We start from the raw sequence: 18,879 nt of genomic DNA, 5'->3' as shown, positions 1-18,879 counted from the left end.
ATGAACAGCTTTTAAGTAACTTTTTAACTAAAAAATTTATATAATCATCAAACAACTTGTAACTTTATTTTTAAAACTCTTATTTTTAACTTTAGCTTAAAAGTAATTTTTACCTTAAAAAAAAGGATCCAAACAGAGTCTTAGTACACACTAACATGTCATCTGTTTATTTCTTCATCAGAGCTAGAAGTTTTTAACAAGTCATTTTGAGCATGCATTAGAACACAACCAGCACTAAAAATATACATTAACAGAGACACACAATTCCGATTACGTTAAAGATGACACAAAACCCATGTTTAGGTGTTTCACAAACGTTTGGGAGGGACATATTGCACACGCTCGTCTTCACATATAGCCTGCAAATGGACATAACAAATCAAATAAATAAACAAAAAAAATTTACCATACAACATTAATTCAGCGCAAAATATGATGACAAAAAAGAAGGCAAAAACAACCACACGAGTCTCATGGGTATTGGGCTGCTTGAACGAACCTGTGTATCTTTTGACATCGTTTGTCTAATACAAGCAGTGCTAAGACTAACAAATTGACACTTCATTACGGAACCAACAATTCATTCCACAAATAACCTCATTGTAGTTGCCAAAAATTATAACCACTTAAGCATTTATTCAAAGTACCAAGGCAACTGTATTGTACATAACCCAATCTGTGAATTCAGGGTTTCCCATGCAGTAATTTCGGTTTCAAGATTAAAATTTTCAACAACACCTAAACAAATTAAACCGCCATGGATTTTACGTCTAACCAGGTAAAAGGGAAGTCGTAGGAGGACGTCCATAAAAAACCAGGAGTTAAACTATGATTTTAAGAGGAAAATCGAGCAAGATATGATTGAAGATACAATAAAAGTGGAGACATTAAATTTCTCAATGAGAAAAGGGGAATAACAACAAAAGTAGACCTCAAAGTTGATGGGGACCACTGTGCTTGCATTCGACCCATCACCTTCATAATGATTTCCCTCACCATTGTTGCCCCCGCTAGCACTATGGTGGCGGTTTCGATGCATCCACCCTTGTAGGAGTATCTTCATATTCCTACGGGGAATACACTCTCCAAATGACGGGCCTATTCCAATGCGTAACAAGGAGTTTCATGACTCTCTAGATGGGCACTAAGGTTTCTTTAGGACCATTAAGAGGATTGAAGGGGTGGTGTACTTAGCAGGCATGACAAAAAGATATTTAGCATATGATGCTGCCTGCCACATTTGTCAACAGAATAAGGTTCAAAGTTTATCTCTTCGGGGATTATTACAGCTCTTACCAATTCCATCAAAGGTATGAGAAGACATATACATGGATTTTGTAGGGGGTCTTCCCAAGGCTTTTGGGATGGGCGCCATATTGGTTACCATTGATAGACTCACAAAGTATGCAAACTTCTTATCCCACCCATATTCTGCCAAAGAGGTTGCGGAAGTTTTTGTGAAGGAGGTTTTCAAATTACATGGGTTCCCTCAATCCACAGTAACTGGGTATTCATGAGCACATTCCAGGCAGAATTATTCAAGTGTTCTCGGACCCATCCAAAATATAGCACAACTTATCACCCACAGTCCAATGGGCAAATAAAAGTAGTGAATAGATGCCTTGAATCCTATTTGAGATGTTTCCGTAGTCCCAAGCCTAAGCATTGACCCAAATGGTTAAATTGGGTAGAATTTTGATATAATATAATAATACCTCCTACAAGGACTTAACCGGTATGACTCCATTTAGGGCACTCTGTGGGTGTGATCGTCCTTCACTAATTAGAGCAGAACAGTCCCGCTCCTAGTAGATGAAGTCAGCAGATGGATGCTGGAGAGGGATGCCATCATTAATGACTCAAAAAGAATTTACTTCAGGCACAAGATCGTATGAAGGCACAGGCTATCAAGCATAGAAGGGATGTCAATTTTGAGGTAGGTGACTTGGTGTACTTGAGGTTATAGCCTTATAGGCTTAAATCCTTAGCAAGATGCTTCAATGAGGAACTTAGTCCCCACTACTATGGTCCCTATAAAATAATTGAGAAGATTGACAGTGCTGCTTATAGATTGGATCTTCCAGCATCAAGCAAAATTCAACCCCGTATCTCATACAACTCTTTTAAAAAGGCTATTGTGGTACCAACTTTAACAAAACCATTGCCACCAATGTTGACAGATGAATGGAAGTTACACGCAGAATTAAAGGAGTTAATACAATGGCGACAACTTTCCCTAGGTCCATTGGAGGTTTTGATAAAATGGAAGCATCTTTCTTCCTTTGAAAATATGTGGGAGGAAGTTTACAACCATTAACAAGCAATTCCCTACCTTTAACCTTGAGGATAAGGTGCTCAAAATGAGGGGAAATGTTGATACATGGTGCTCCTTACAAAGTGTATTCAAGCAAGAAATACAAGAGATTGGAGGCTTATGCTGACTGAGACAGCAAGGAAGTTGTTAGCAAGGAATATTCCAGAATTGATTAAACAGAATTGAGTTAGTAAATTGGTGGGAGAAATGAGGGATAAGTAGGTAAAGTGTGAAGTATGAAGGTATCTGGGACTTTGGACTTGGGTTGGGATTGGGAGAGACTAGAGCCTGTCTAAGTGCTCTAGATTTACTTGTAGTCTTATGTCACTTTCTGTTGTTCTCAGTTTCCTTTACAGTCTCTTGTAATTTATTTTCTAAGTGTTGTATGAAGACAAGCTTCCATATCAATACAAATTTCCTTTGTTTAATCCAGGAATTCCTTGTTTTGGTTTGATACTGATGAGACCTTGGGATGCACCACCCCAAAAGCTAGCTCAAAGAGTGGGAGTGCCCAAGGCCTTATGAACCCCACACTAGTTGCCCATACAACCATGTGAGACTCCAAGTCCCATACCTTGCAAATGGAACCCAACATTCCACCACGCTTCCCTAGTGCGTGCCGCTACGCACACTCCACATGATGGATGCTCTGATACCATTTGATGAGACCTTGGGATGCACTACCCCAAAAGCTAGCTAAAAGGATGGGAGTGCCCAAGGCCTTATAAACCCCACATTAGTTGACCATACAACTAATGTGGGACTCCAAGTCCCATACCTTGCAAATGGAACCTAACACATGCCTATCACAGCACCAACCTTCTTGGGCTCAAAACCAGATGAAGGTTCAAGCAGATCAACATAGGAGGGAAGTGATATTTGAGCCAGGGGATTCGATCTATTTGAAACCACAACCCTATAGACTGAAACCTTTAGTTAAAAGGATAAATGAGAAACTTAGCCTCAAGTTCTATAGGCCTTATAATGTCTTAGAAAAGAGAGGGGAAGCTTAGCTTGAGTTACCAGAGAGCAGGCAAGATTCATCCTGTTTTTCATGTAGCCCTATTGAAGAAGGCTACATTTGCTACAGTTGAACCTCAGCCCTTAAGATGAATGGGAGCTCCTAATCCAACCAGAAGATGTCCTCAATTACCGAACTAGTAATGTAGGCCATCTTGAAGTGTTAATTAAATGAAAAAATCTCCCAGACTTTGAGGACACATGGGAGCTCTTTTTTGCCATCCATGAGCAATTCCCCACTTTTCATCTTGAGAACAAGGTGAAGGCTTTGGAGGAGAGTATTGGTAGGAACCCACCCATCATTAGGGTGTACGCTAGGAGGGCCACAGAGAATTAGGCTCTTCACAAACCAGGGGCATGTGAACTCACACTTGGTAGGAAAAGCTGTTGCTAACAACTTTGGAGCAAGGAAGCACGGACACTTGTAAAAACAGGGAAAGTCGTGTTCGACACGCTCCGACACGGCGACACGCTCCGACACGGAAGAGGCGAAACATAATCAACTTGAATTCGGGACAGCTATTCGAAATCTTAGCGAAAGACTGGATTTATTATCTCATGTTTGCTTTTCGTGAAAAAATACCAATTGAAGTGGAGGGTTTCGTCAAACAACAAGAGTCGGACACGCGGTCAACTTTTTCCGACACGTTGATCATTCCGACACGCGAATTTGACCGTGTCCGACACGGTCAAATGGCATTTTCGTAATTTTTTTTTTAAAAAATTAAAATATATTAATAAAGCTTCCACCTGATCATATCAATTTTATTTTTTTGTCTTTTTTCCCCTTAAGTAGATAAGAGATCACCTCAACATTATTGTTGTCAATTCCTATCACGCTCTTGTTGTATCTCCTTGTCTCTGATCTCTCTCTCTAATATGATTTGATCTCTCTCTCTAATATGATTTGATCTCTCTATATGATATTATATCTCTCTCATCCCAGTTCTTATTTTTTTTATTAAAGCTTCCATCTTTATAACGTGTTGATGGGTATTATTAATTTAGTTTCATTTTTTTGTTAAATTATTAAATATTAAATGAAATATACACTATATAAATTAAAAATATTATTTAATATTAAAACGTGTCCCAACGTGTCGAAATCCATAACATTTTAGGATTGACGTGTCGGAGTGTCGTGTTGTATTGTGTCACGTGTCGCGTGTCGTATCGGTGCTACATAGCTTTGGAGACAGAAGAAGGATAAGAGTGGATAAAAAGGAATGTGAGGTGTAGCTCGATTGTTGGGTAGTCTTGGGAGAGATCAGAGCTGGGTTATCCGATTCTTTCATTTTTGCTTATAATCACCCTAACACTGATATCCAATTCTAATACAGTTCATATGATTTTATTCTTAATTCTTGTTTGATTCTACTTTGATTCCTATCCCAAATCAATAATCATTACAATAATAATTAATTCTTGGATGCATTGACCAAATAATTATTTGTCAAATCCTGTACTAGAAAAGAGATAACTATGCATTAACAAAAACAAAATCACTCTTTAATAACAAAAGTGATATATTCTGAAATCTATATCACACTAATAGAAAAATACAAACCTGCATCTCTTCTGGAAGAGCCTCAGAGACAGCAAGAGTGTAAACACCGGGAACAAATTTTCCTGCAACATATTCGAGAACATAAATGCCCAAACCTCAACTGCAATACAGGATTTTAATCTAGAAAGAAATTCAACCTACAAAAAATTATCTTTTTCTTTTTCTCTTTTCAAATAGTTGTCACTTCTCTTGGCATGTAATTTGGCTAATTCCTTGCAGTGAAATATACTAAAATGATCAAAAAAGTGCATGAACTAAACTCTATGCAACTTTTTTTTTCTGATTTTCCGTAACAGAGAAAAATTTATTCAAGAAAGAAAGAAGAATATATAAAAAAGTTGCACTACGATATGCTCCAGAACAGAAGGAAAAACAGGATAGCAAAATAGAAATCCAGAAAAGCAAAATACAACCTCTGATTCCTTTTCTTTCAATTCCTTGTTAGCAAGAGCCAAAATGCTTTTACTTGTTATCTTGATCCAGTGCATCATATATAAATATGCAACAAGGTAGTGGCAAGCAAACAACAATGTGGAGGACAACATTCATATTGATTTCCAGCATTATATTTCATTTTATTCAAATTTACTAACCAACTTCATGAGTTTCCAAATTATCTTTCCAGGTCTTGGTGGACTGCTACAAGTAAGAAATACCATCTACATGGAAGATTAGAAATTTAAATTTTTCGAAGAGATACGCAAGGGCAGTTAAAATGTCCACTTGTTCTTATCTTTTACACAGCTTTTTGTCAATGTCAAAAAGAAATTTGAAATTAATATTAAGAGCTTTTAAGAGATTCTTTTGAGGAAGTGTTACTTAAATCCTTAAAATCTTAAATCATGTCTTTGAGTTTTAATTATTATAAATCCTACCATTGCAAGTCGGGGTTTCATGGGGAATGATTTTTAAAAGTTTAATTATAGAAACTAGATGGCTCTTTGCAGTTGAAAGGGAACAAAGTGAAGAAGAAAGAGAACCTTAAAAAAATACCATAATGATATTTCACATTCCAAAGTAATACAGTCATCAGAATATTGTAAAGGAAACAAAAACAACAGCCAAGGCAAGGGAAAATTATAATGAGATTGTAAAAGGAGATAAATGAACAAACCAATGCGCAACCAACGAGCAGCCCAACTCCGAGTTGGATCCATAACTGAAATGACCCTGTGGCAAAATCAAATGGAAGAAGAAAACAAAATGAGCATGGACAAATACAAAGGTGAAGAGGGTTTTGATGAAAAAGAATTGACATAGACAAACCCATTAAAATTGGGGGTAGTGCAATCAACAACACGCTCATGATCTTCTTCCATCTTAAAGAATTGGCAGTTCTCACAACCTGACTCTCTGAACTGTGTAAGGAAAACAGAAATTATAAGAAAAAAAATAATAAGAAACGGCAAAGAATGTTGAGAAACAAACATAAACCGGCAATAAGACCTGATCATAGGTTTTGACAAGGCGGCAACGAAGACAAGCCCTCAACTCATGGCCAAAGCTGGTAGGAATTTGTGCAGGCACACTTGCCATTTTTGTCAGCTCACACTGTTTGAACTGATGGTTAGAACTTAGAAGCAGTTGGAGATGCAGTCTCTAAATGCCAAACTAACTATTTAATACTCTAACCTATTTGGTTGTAACAGAATCACAATGTGTTGCCAACGCTTAGCACACTCACAGTGTGAATAAACTAAACTACCATTACATAATATAACAATCACACACCACATCCATTATCAGGAAATGATAATAAATCTTTACAGCCGATACTAAGCCATATCATTATTTCAATCCAATAACAACACAAATGAAGTGACCTAATACAGAATGCAACAAGTCCAATGACCATTGCAAACAAAAAATCAAATCTCATACATTACCTCTTTTGCATACAACACTGAAAAAAAGAAGAAAAAGAAAAGGAAAAAAGAAAAAGAAAAGTAATTTAGCCTACAATTTGCATCATAGAAAAGTAGGTGAACCTTATTGAAGTAGGTGCAAGTTGGAAAGATATATTCTAGTTTAGTTCCAAATCAAATTTTTATAACAGATTACCATTATTTATATTGTAATTGAGAAAGCTATTTTTATAACAAAACCTTTTTGAAGAATCAGAGTTCAAATGTTTTTGTTATCTTGTACATAGTTAAAATTGTTTCCAATGAGTCTTTGTTATTTTGACTTGATTTACTAGATTTTCTTTTTCCTTTTCTTTTTCTTAGGACATCAGTTTCATTCGATTCTAATCTATATACACTTCTAGACACTGACTCGTAAAAGTTCATTGATATTCCATATTTCATTTAGGTTTCATTCTTTTTCTCTTATTATTTCTAGTTATTCTGTTCCTTAGAAGAAAAAATAATCAACTGCGTTCTTCCATACTGGTTTGTTAACATTAACAGACAAAGGCATACAATAAAAAGCGATGTAGGCTTGTAGCTTAAAACTGCCACATAAAATAATTGATCCGGATTGAGAACAGGTCTGGTTCCGCGGTTTAACCAGAGTACATGGGAAATGGCAGCACATTTGCTCACTTAAGAATCCAAAATTTGCTGGGAACCCATTAGTAACTCCAGTTTAAAAGAGAGGGTGAGAAAATGAAAGGAAGAGCAAGAAAATGAAAGAAAGGGAAAGAAAACTGTATTCTGTATTTTCTCTGAAAGTGAATGTTACCAGTTGCAACTCTGCTTCTCTATATAATGATGTGAAATTGTATATAGAAAATGTCAAAGCTTGCTCTAAAAGCTGAACCTAACTGACTTAGTTGGATACTCTAACTGCACTAACTGAATGCCACATAAGCACAACTGAATTACAGGATGCAACAAGCTATTCTGAGGTTGCATTACAGAAACACTGCCCCTCTTAACAAGACTAAATAGTATTATAGTGACCCAGTATATTACTCTAATACAGTTGAACCACCTACCAGTTAAGTTTTCACTTTTTCAGAGTATCTAATTAAAGCAAAAATATAAATTTCAAAACTTATGTTGAAAAGTTTTGAAAAAATAAATAAATTAAATTTAAGGGTTAGCTTCATGGAAAATAACATAGTAGCATAAATTTAAAACCCAAAATTCATTTTTTCCCAAAAATGAATCTTTAGACAACATAACTTATAAGGGAAACCAAACTCTAATAGACATCATACGATCATGAAATGGGCAGCATAAAATTAGCAGAACATTATGATTACATGTAAAGCAAATTACCCATTGACATTTTCCTCTCATTTCTTCATTTAGTTCGATGAAAAACACATCATGTTTTGAAACAAAGAAGAAACACTGAAGAAAGAAAGTGAGATAGATAAGATACCAGTGCTCGATGATGATGGGGTAGAATTCTTGCTCTTCTTCTTTGGCAATCCAGCAGCAGCAAACCCAGACCCAGATGCAAGGAGCTTCGGATTAAAGTTGGTGTGTTAAGAAGAAAATTGGAAAATGAAAAATTTGGGATGAGTGACTGACGAAAATTGAAAAATACGGAATTAGGGTTTGTGTGTTAAAAGAAGAAATTGGCAAAGTGAGATCAAAGTTAATAAACTTCAGATCATTTTATCATGTTAAAATTTTATATTTAAAAGAAAAAAATTGAAAAAGTGAATTTTCATTAAAAACTCTTATTATCAAATTTTAACAGTTATTTTTCTGTTAATTTAATAGTTATAATTTATTAGGTTACATTTATAATTATGTTAAATATTTTCTTATAAATTATAAACGTTAAATTAATAAAAATTAACGGTTAAAGTTTAGTAATAAGAAAAAAAAGTTACTACATATAATCTCTCCTACCAAAAAATGTATATTTATTGTATAAATATTAAATTAGTGGAATTTTATTAAAATTTATAAATGTATATAAAAACAAAAATTTTACATAATATAATTACGTAAAATTTTAATACGAAAAAATTTGTCCCCGAGAGTAACATTAAACGCCATGACCTACAATATTGGAAGTTTAATGAGTATGAATGAGACCATCACTCAAATATTTGTTGGTTAGAAATTATTAAATAATATATTTTTTATTTAAAAAGTAAACTTGTCAAGTCCAACAAATTTTGATCCTTTAAACTTTTTCATGTAACTTTCAGTTTGACCCATAGATTGTGAATGGTGGATAGAGGCACAATTGAACCTGTTATGGAGGGGCCATATCTGGGAGCTTTAGCCCAAATCTCCCTTACCACCAAGTCACCCCTTTTTTCCTTGTGCCCTCGGCGACTACCTCCCCAAGGTGAGACATCAAAATGTCTCATTTAGGGATACCAACCCTGCAAGATACCACCCCAGGTGCCATAAGTGGTAATTCCCTCTTTGCAGCTGCAGCACCCGATGCTACAATTATTGGCATAATGACTGCACCACTGTCACCGCAGCAGCGTTAGCCAGGTCTGGCGTTCCTAGAATTGACTCCTACCACCAACTCACCCCAAACAAGTATCTCACCCCCTGTAAATACAGCCCTCAAAGCCAGAGAAGGGCATGTTATGTATAGTTACCCTGATAGTTTATAAGCCCAGAACCGTTCACATTACCCCCCTCCCATATTGGATATTAGGAGTCATACTTGGAACAGTGTTGTCTAGCTTGGTCTTTATTTGTGCTAGCGGTGCAACCCATCATACAGTGACATTCATCTCAAAAGGGAACATATTGGACTTGTCGATTCCAACGGTACAGAACCCAATTTTGCTGAGTTTCAAGTACATACTGGCGATAGTAGATAAGTTAACCTCTTCCATCGTATGACACTCATTGTTTCTGAGCATTATTAATTGTTGTTCAGATTATTTATTCATTTGTATACATTTACCATCATTCCAGTTTTTAACTTGTGATATATAAATTAACACTGTATTATGAATTATGTAACATTGAATCGTAAGCAAGGCCTTCATCCAAATAGAGCATTGTGAAAAATAAAGTGATTACTGTATACAAATTGCTTGTTAGTAGTAGGGGCAGAAAATAAAAGAAGGAAAAACACAAGAAGTAAAGCTTTTCATGTGTTGCTGACATTAGTTAATATTTTGTTTGATGATTGAATTCTTGATATGTCAGTTTCAACATAAAGAGAAGAAATCCTTATTTTCTATCTTCCACTGATTTCAATGTAATGCAATTGGTGACCATTTGATACTTATTTTCTTTGCTTTTTTTGTATCTTATTTGCATCTCTGCTAAGGAGGACATCTTATTTTTCCCCACAAAGAAAATAGTTATGGTTTGCATCTGTTAAACAATTTTGCACCAATGGACACCTGACTACATTTGGTTTGGATTATATGCATATGCCAAGCATGTGATCTATATTATTCCCTGACATTTACCAAAATATTTTCATTAAATTTCTAATTTAACATATTTTAGTGAGAAGAAAAAAATGTTAAGTTGTACATGTAATTTGTGTTTTAGAAGTGCCAGAGAAGAGTCAACACTGCACAGACTTCTATTCAAAACACTCCATGTCTTTGCGATTTGATTTCTTGAAAAAGATTGGTGAATATCTACTAAATCCTCACTAATGAAGAAATTCTATAGTCCAATTAAAGTCCTTGCAAACTTCGAATTTTATCCTGCATTTGCAAAATCATGTAAACAGACTTTCATTACTAAATGAATATGTAAATCATAGAACGAAAAATACGTGAGATTGATCTAAAAAATTTATGCACTTGGACGTTACCAAGCCATTTGCAAATGGGGAGCTTCCGGAACAGAGGTTGTAGCGAAAGAAACATGCAAAAATGAGAACACGACTAAAATACAAACTTGCATTAACATCATTTCTTCGGACCAAAAAAGCCAACACGTGGATATATTTGTTTTCCCCCAAAATACTTTTAAGGTAGGTAACAGTATTTAGAAGGGGAAGTCATTTGATTTAAAAGATACACTTCATATTCTCCTTAAGTCTTCATATTCACTTTTTACCGTATTACTTTTTTGAAATTTCTTTTATTCAATTTAACATTTTACATAAAACTTAAATTTAAAAAAAAAAATACACCCTCAATAGGGTTACCTTTTTCAAACATAAGTTCACCTTCTTTGTCAAAAAACTCAAAATAAAATTAAAAAAAAGAAAGAAAATGAAAACTACTCAAATGAGAAACAACATCCAATCGTCATGCACCAGCTTCTGTAGACCTGGTTTGTCTTTGCAACTCTTCATCTGCATTCCTTAGAAACTGATCCCAACCACTTCCAGGGCTGGTATCCAAGTAATCATATGGAACAGCTGTTTTAAGGCCTGGCCTAACAGCACAACGATCTTCCACAATTCTAAACTCAAAATCATCTCCTTGACTATAGATATACTCTAATTCATCCCATGTAAACAACAACGGCAATGTAAAGGCACCCCAAGGGTTGAAATCCACAACCTTAACTTTCTCATCCTTTGTAATGTAAACATCAAATGTGTAGTTCTCTGACTCAAATCTAGCTCTCACATAATTGTTGAAAAATCCCTGTATCAGGGGCAATAGGAGACCATTCTTCTTTTCAAGCAGAGCAGGATAAAAGGTGGTAACCTCCCGCTGAGAGATTCCAACTAGTTTCTGATCTCGTACAAAACACCGGAATTCCATGTCTGGCTGAAGGGATGGATACCATTTCCGGAGGGCAAGAAAGAAATTGTGGGGTCTGGAAGAAGATTTGTCATGGCAGGAATCATAAGCATGGCACAAGTCGTGGACCAATGAGTCAGATGCTCGGAACAAGAGCGCGATCTCACTAAAAGTAGTGCACTGGAGGGTACCGGCAGTGCTTATCCAAGCTGAATCTTTTGGGGCACTCCAATTCAACTTGGGGAAGACTGTACCCCCTAGGGACTCAATGGATTCCTTAATTTTCAATTCGAGTTCTGGAAAAGAAGGCGGAGGAGAAGGTTCTTCTGCTTCGTCGCTGGATCCCTCTGACACCTGAAAATCTTCTTCCTCATCAGGATTATGAATTCTATTGGGCAATGCATCTTCATTTAAGACAGAAACAGGTAATAGGAAGGGGCCGGAGTCATCAAGAAGGTACTGAATGAAAGATTCAGGAAGTTGATGAATTATGGTCCTGATGGATACAGATTTGAACTTTGGGTACCATTCCTGGATCTGACATCGGTTCACCTCTTCCTCTTTCATTTCTGTAAACAGTGGTTCCTCTCTCAAACAAAACCGGCTAAAATTCCTTTTCTTCAACTATCTGGCATTCAATAGCAAATGCACATGATTAATGCAGGCCAACTATCACTAGCAATAACTACGAACATTAAAAATGTAGTCTATATTACCAATAGAGCTTCAAAGCTGCTATAATTATGCAAGGAAAATATATATGGATCATTTATTTGTTCTCTGGGTATACTAGTAACAGGTGTCTATGCAAATAAAATGAACTCACCAAACCAATCTAATGCTCTATTGCATTGTAAAATATGGCAAAGAAAATAAGCAAGTGCAAAAATTTTACAAATACGTTAATAGGTATATTGCACATAATTAGATTAGGAGGGGCAAGACACAGTGATAATGACTCAGCAAGATGACGATGCACTTGATAAGTGATGCTGGCACACCAATTCTCAGCATTTACACCAAAGAAGCAAAAGCACAAATCTCTAACCAGAACAACTCAACTCATACACCATCCTCATTTCTCTATCATTCTTAGTTTATTACTAAACACTAAAGAGAAAAAATCAAAGCCACAAATAACTATAATTAAGTAAACAAAGAAACCCCAAAATGCCTAAACAGAAATCAAAACTTGACGAGACTAGAAGAAACAAAAGCTTTGCCAAAGCGATACTAACCGTGATGAAACCGTAACTGCGAAAGGGGAGCAGAACCACGAGCTGCAGCTCTGTTGAAAGCCCTAAATCGGTGTTAAATATTCAACCTATACGAAACGCAGAAGAAATTATATATTCAATGATACTGAGAAGTAATAACCAAAGTAAATATTAAATCCGAAGGGTTGCAATGCAATTGAGTGAACAAGGTTTGATTTTATCAGGTTCAAACTTTCGTGAAAGAAAATTCTTAAATTTCTTCGAATTCATAGGCAAACCGCCTTCTCCTGAAGCGCCTTGATAAAGAGTACGCAAGCAATGCGCAGGTATACGCGGCCAAGTAATATACGGTGTATTTAAGCTCCCAATATCATTTTCATTTGGCGAAAAAGTACAAAATAAAAATTGCAATCGCTCAAAACTAAGTTCTAAAGAGAAATTAAAATTAAATTGGTTAAACAAAATTGAGATGAACTAAAGATTACTATTCACTTGAAGGGTTCTAATTTCAAATTGAAGTCAGTTGCTCAATGCACCAAATAGAAGGTAAAAAATAAGTTGAGGAAATTATTATTATTTTTTTATTTTTTTTATTTTATTTTTTATTTTTTTATTTTTTTTAACCTCCAAAAAAGAAAATTATTTTTTTAGGGGGCGTTTGGTTTTGGAGAAATTTTATGAATAATAGGAAAAAGTTATACATAGAAAAATGGTTGAAGAGTGAGATAAGTACGAAAATGTAAAAAAAAGTTGTTTAGTTGGAAAAAAATTTACCGGAAAAATTAGATAACTTTTATGAAATCTATGTTTGGTTGTAGGTAAAATATAGATGGAAAAACAAGTTGATATTACGAAAATAACCCTGTTTGTAAAAAATTGATATTTGTGGGAAATCTATCTTGTCTCGAACACATTCGTTGATTCATCAGTGTCTCTATTCCAATTTTTATTTTTATTTTTTGCACTTTCCCTTTCCAATTATTTCACGTACAACAGATATATACATACATAGATATATAAAGTAACAAAACGACACAAATGGAAGGGTGAGCAAATAGCAGTTGGAAGGGTGAGGGTATGCTTTTCTTTTAACAGTTGGAAGGGTGAGCAAATAGCAAGCTTTTCAACAATACCACACTACCATAGGAAAACTTTCGCATGCTTTTTCCATAGAAATAGATACGCAAATCAGTTTCATAGCATTATGATTTACATAGCCAAATTTTGAAAATCCTTTAACCAAACATAGTAATCTTATAATTCCACTTCATATTTATCTATCATTCTCAACAAAATCCTTCAACCAAACAGCCCCTTAGTATTTTCTATTTGATTATATTTTGCAAGAATTATGAAGAACTTAAGTGAATGAAGAAAAATCAAAATGGACAAGATTTTAAGAATTTTAATTAGAAAAATGGGTTGGGTATGATTCTTTCCCTACAGATCATGATGTGTAATTACTTAGTAAAATTCTTTAACAATTATTTTTTCGTTGGCAGACTAATGTAGATTTTTAATCCCTTAAAAATCTTTTTCCCTTTGTTCCTACACAACTTATCCCTAAGCTGGTGGAATTTAGAGCTTGAAGTTCATGTCCTTATAACCACATGGAAGAGTAAAATTCACTCCTGAATTACTCCCTCAAATAATCCCTTATTTGAGTCCATGAATACAATTCAGTTTCCATAGAATAATATTTCCCCAATACACTTCTCCTAACACACACATAATTCATTCGACCGAAATAGAAAATGCATTCAAATATATATGCAGAGTTGAACTACAAAAAGTAAACATTAATATCATATATGTAATTAACATCAGTCACTGTAGTTGGGGTCTCAAACACCCAAACCTTAAAAAAGTTTAGCTCAAATCCATAAAGATTGAGCTAATTAACAGAAATGAAAGAAACTACAAAGATAATAAAAATGTGCAAAATTTTTAAATTACAGTACGAGTCCTATTTAACAAAATAGCCTCAACATTGTACTCACATTACATAATACAACGAAGAACTAAAAAAATCCAAAAATACTACAAGTCCATAATGCAGAAAAATAACAAAATAAGAAGATGATGCAGAAGAGGATCTGAGAGAGAGAGTCCCCTAAAAAATGTTCGCGCTTCTTATACTCGATCTCCTTCGCATGCATGGGCTTTGCGCCCTTTTCCAAATATCTCCACACGCGCTTCTTACTGCGAGTCACACGAGCACTCCTTGCTCCACGCTCTCCTCAATCGCTCCAACAAAAAGAATCTCACTACCCGATTGTAACAACCTCAAGTCACTATTCGGTTAGGGTCAGGCTTCTAGAACAATGGTCAAGTGAACCACTACAAGAAAAGGCTTATGTGGTTCAATGGCTAGCGAAAAAACGAGCTGGAAGGTCAATGGCACAGCTTTATGAGTGGCTTGAGATGACAGTTCGAATGGTGATAGGGGCTAGGGTTCGACTGCTTCGGTGTGTTTTCCAAATTTTTCAACGCTGCCCACCTTTTCTTTCTCCCCCTCTTTTCTTTCTGATACTTAATTGGGCTTTGTTGGGTTAACACCAGCCCATTTATTTTATTTCTCTTTTTGGACCTAAAACATAAAAAAAATAACCCATTAACTTTTTGCTCCATAACTTTTCAACTCATTGTAATTGGAGTTAATTTTTACCCAAAAAGCATTCTTTTTACCACCTTTTCATATCAACAACCATATGTTCTAAGTCACATTGCATAGACTTATCAATTAGCTTATCCTTTTTCGGATGACATTGGTCCAATTCACTTCTATTTCGACGAAGAGTTAGCTCTAGGGGTTTTAGCTCCAAGAACAAGATGATCTGATGAGATTATTTAAGTGGACTCTAGTAGTTAAAATTGGGATTTTACCTAAAATCGGAAAGAGAATAAAAAATCGTAAAACGTAAAATCCTAACGTAAAGAAAATCGTAAAAGCGTTTGAAGTTTTAATGAAATCGTTTTGATTAAAAAAATTAGTACAATCGTAAAATCGCAGATTTAAATTGAGATTTTAACTACCATAAGGATATTAAAAAAATATTAAATATAAAGTTTTGCCACTTTTTTTACCTTGAAAATAACGTTGATTGAAAGCGGGATTATATTAGTCTTTATCATTATAATTTTTGTAATTTTACAATCCCAAAACGACGTTGTTTTGAACTCACTAATGATAACTTTATCTGCAGTGACTAGAGAAATACTTATATATATATATATATTTGATATTTATATAGTGAATGCATATAATGAAATAAGTTATTTATATTTACTCTCAAAATGATATTAATTTTAGTTAAAAGATTAAAAAATTATAATGATAAAGACTGTTATAATCTTGAAATAAATTGCAATGACAAAAATACCTTGATTTTTGCTATAAAATGACATTATTTTGGGCTCAATACAAATAACTTATCTGCATTCATTGCAAAAAAATGAATCGTATATATATATATATATATATATATATATATATATATATATATATATATATATATATATATATATAGAAGATATTTTTATTATAAACCATATGTATCCTTTATGGGAGCCAATTCTCTTCAGGGCAGATCCAGGATTAAGATTTTAAACCCTTCCCAAAGATGGTACAACAAAAACACAAGCAACCACCCTACCTACTCAGTATATAAAGGATTTATTGTATCTCATATTATAAAAAATATTTTTTTATCTTTTATACACATAAAAATATTTAGGATTCATATTTTCTTTTTCTCTCTTCTCTTCACATACTCTCAGGTGTGACATGCTCCCACACTACGTTGCACTGACATCAACATGGACACGACATCATATCACACTCCGACATATTAATTCTAAAAAATGTTAGATTTTAACATGTTAAGACATATTTTGATATTAAATGATATTTTTAATATATATAATAGAGTTTACATTTAATACATATAGCAACTCATAATAAATCATATAATCAATCAAATATTCAAATCAAAAATAATTTTTCATACCTTATTAATATTTCATGTCAAATTCCATAATAGAAAATATTTAATTTATAAATTAATTTTTTAAGTTTCGTTAAAAAGATAAAATAAAATCAATTTCGGATCTGCACGAACGTTGACCGCGTGTCTGAAAGTGTTAATTACATGTCGGACGCATGTCGGAATATGTCAGAGTGTTGATTGTGTGTCACAAAAAATTGAGCGCATGTCAGAATGTGTCAACGTCCGAAACATGTCCAACATACATTTTTCAGAATAAAGCACATATCTGTGCTTTATAGCTCACACATATGTGTATGAGATAATATATTATATAAAAGAATGATTTAATATTTTTACAGTGAATGTTGATAAGGTATCTAACGACGTCGTTTTGAGTTTGTTATGTCCATGGGACAGAGATGCCCAGCCGAATAGGCTGGTACGTTTATCTTTGATCTAGTGCCCTCTCCAAGGTATCTATAAAGGAGATACCATTGAGTCAAGCAGATCACTGTGCACAGAATACTATAACGGCGTTAGCTAATAGGGTGTGTGTGCGCACAGTGACAGCATAACAGTAAGAGAGAGAGTGTAACGTACCTTTAGGGTTTACCTTGTATTTATAGAGGTTACCTGTGGGTAACATGGATAAGCCTTTGGTGCCTCTGGTAAGGGCTCAGGCCTGCTTGCTATGCTGTCGTATCAGGATTAGTATCCTTGATGGATATCTATCCATGATTATAATTGATTCAGATCTTGGATTTCCCCTTATTGGGCCTATCACTTAATGGGCCCCTTATATGGGTCCATAACAGTTGCCCCTCAGCCAGGCTACCTGGATATCCTGGTTGCCGGGGTGAACTTATGTGCATGTTTCTTTGGGTTTAGGTTCCTAAACGTGTTCACATTCTTTGCGACTTTCAAACTTTTGCAAAGTTTCTCGTTTTTTCGAGTTATTTCCATGTGAGGTATCTCTTGCCCTTTATCTCGACAGGCTGAGCATAAACCCGACGAGATATTGCTCATATCCTTTTTTTTGGATTGGGGGTAGTCTCAGGCAATTGGGGTTCAACTGGCGAGTTGTCCCTCCATGTCAGCATTTGTGCTTATTCCGAATTGTGGCTTATGCCAAAGACGGTTTTTCTTCATTCATTATATCGACAGGTTGAGCATCAACCGCGTTCGTACTCCGGGTTAGGGATGTGCTTAAGTTGTTGGAATCAAACTGGCGGGTTGCCGCCAAGCATCATACCCTAAATGGAATACGATTGTATGCCTTTGGTTACTTAGGCAACGGGTTTGCATGAACCCGACAGGATAGTTTGCATGGTGACCGGGTAACAGATGCGCTTTAGTAGTCATGGTTCAACTGGCGGGTTGCCCCCATGCGTCAGGTGTCTAACCCAGTTAATGGTTACATATGTATATATACTGTCTTATCTGTTGGTGTATGAGTTGTACTTATTTCATTCTTCCATGTGCTACAGCCCACGTGCTTTAGCGTGCCGCAACCGTTCTATGCCATTTTCGTGTGTCGTGCGCATTTATTGCAGCATCATTTCAGTTGTCTAATCATTGCTTTTGGAGTGGATTGGCGGTAATGACCCTGCCCCTTGGCTTTCTGCGTGCTATGGTTGCCTCCCATGATGATTGCAGTTTCATCCCACGATTGTTGCAGTTATTACTTACTCGTGCAAAGAACTTAGTGACCCTGACATTTGCCATTCGCAAACCTCAGGATCACTTGCCATGCCTATATAAGTGTCAATCGCACATTACGTGCTTTCGTTTCCCTTCTGAGCATTGTGCCTGTGCATTTCTTAGAGTGTCAGCGTTAAACGTATTTCTCCATCGCCTGCCATTTCACTTCTTTCGTCAGGTATTTCACTTATCTTCTATCTTTTATTGCCTCTGTGTTGAGGTGCCTGCATTTGGCATTTGTTCGGTAGCATGCTTTTTCAATTTTGAGTTGTTTGCCCTGTATATGTTGAACTTCCGCTAGTTTCTCCATAGTTTGCACTTTCCAAAGCTTGTGCATTACTTCTTGTCCTACAGGTGTTTATCACCTTCATTACGTTGTCTCTTTCATCTCCCCATATGCTATCCTAGCATTTTTTTTTATCAAATGAGGGGGGAAAATAGCAATAACTGAAATTCGCGCGGGGTTTCGCTGA

General features: G+C 35.3%; 2 protein-coding genes across 2 annotated transcripts; both read right to left on the bottom strand.

The window, feature by feature from the left end:
- Positions 1 to 114: 114 nt before the first annotated feature.
- LOC133311407 (transcription elongation factor SPT4 homolog 1) lies at positions 115 to 8,442 on the bottom strand. Its single transcript, XM_061512456.1, has 6 exons — positions 8,235 to 8,442; positions 6,348 to 6,452; positions 6,168 to 6,259; positions 6,016 to 6,071; positions 4,902 to 4,963; positions 115 to 359 (listed from the first exon to the last, which is right to left on the bottom strand). The coding sequence occupies exons 2-6, from the start codon at positions 6,435 to 6,437 to the stop codon at positions 309 to 311; spliced, it is 351 nt and encodes a 116-aa protein (XP_061368440.1). The 5' UTR covers positions 6,438 to 6,452; positions 8,235 to 8,442; the 3' UTR covers positions 115 to 308.
- A 2,422-nt stretch (positions 8,443 to 10,864) lies between these two features.
- Positions 10,865 to 13,028, bottom strand: LOC133311405 (uncharacterized). The gene is made up of 2 exons (XM_061512454.1): positions 12,738 to 13,028; positions 10,865 to 12,127 (listed from the first exon to the last, which is right to left on the bottom strand). The coding sequence occupies exon 2, from the start codon at positions 12,064 to 12,066 to the stop codon at positions 11,056 to 11,058; it is 1,011 nt and encodes a 336-aa protein (XP_061368438.1). The 5' UTR covers positions 12,067 to 12,127; positions 12,738 to 13,028; the 3' UTR covers positions 10,865 to 11,055.
- Between the last annotated feature and the right edge of the window lie 5,851 nt (positions 13,029 to 18,879).

This window comes from Gastrolobium bilobum, unplaced genomic scaffold, assembly GCF_033153095.1.
Source record: "Gastrolobium bilobum isolate Gb01-03AN ecotype WA unplaced genomic scaffold, APGP_CSIRO_Gbil_v1 utg6009, whole genome shotgun sequence".
NCBI classification, from domain to species: Eukaryota; Viridiplantae; Streptophyta; class Magnoliopsida; order Fabales; family Fabaceae; genus Gastrolobium; species Gastrolobium bilobum.
The sequence above is the reverse complement of the archived record's forward strand: the minus strand, read 5'-3'. Positions and strand labels throughout refer to the sequence as shown.

Coding starts and splice junctions, on each gene's coding strand:
- LOC133311407 (XM_061512456.1), bottom strand. CDS start 6,437: ATGGCAAGTGTGCCTGCACAAATTCCTACCAGCTTTGGCCATGAGTTG. Junction 6,260..6,347: donor TTGTCAAAACCTATGATCAG/GTCTTATTGCCG, acceptor TTCCTTACACAG/TTCAGAGAGTCAGGTTGTGA. Junction 4,964..6,015: donor TGCTCGTTGGTTGCGCATTG/GTTTGTTCATTT, acceptor AATATGTTGCAG/GAAAATTTGTTCCCGGTGTT.
- LOC133311405 (XM_061512454.1), bottom strand. CDS start 12,066: ATGAAAGAGGAAGAGGTGAACCGATGTCAGATCCAGGAATGGTACCCA.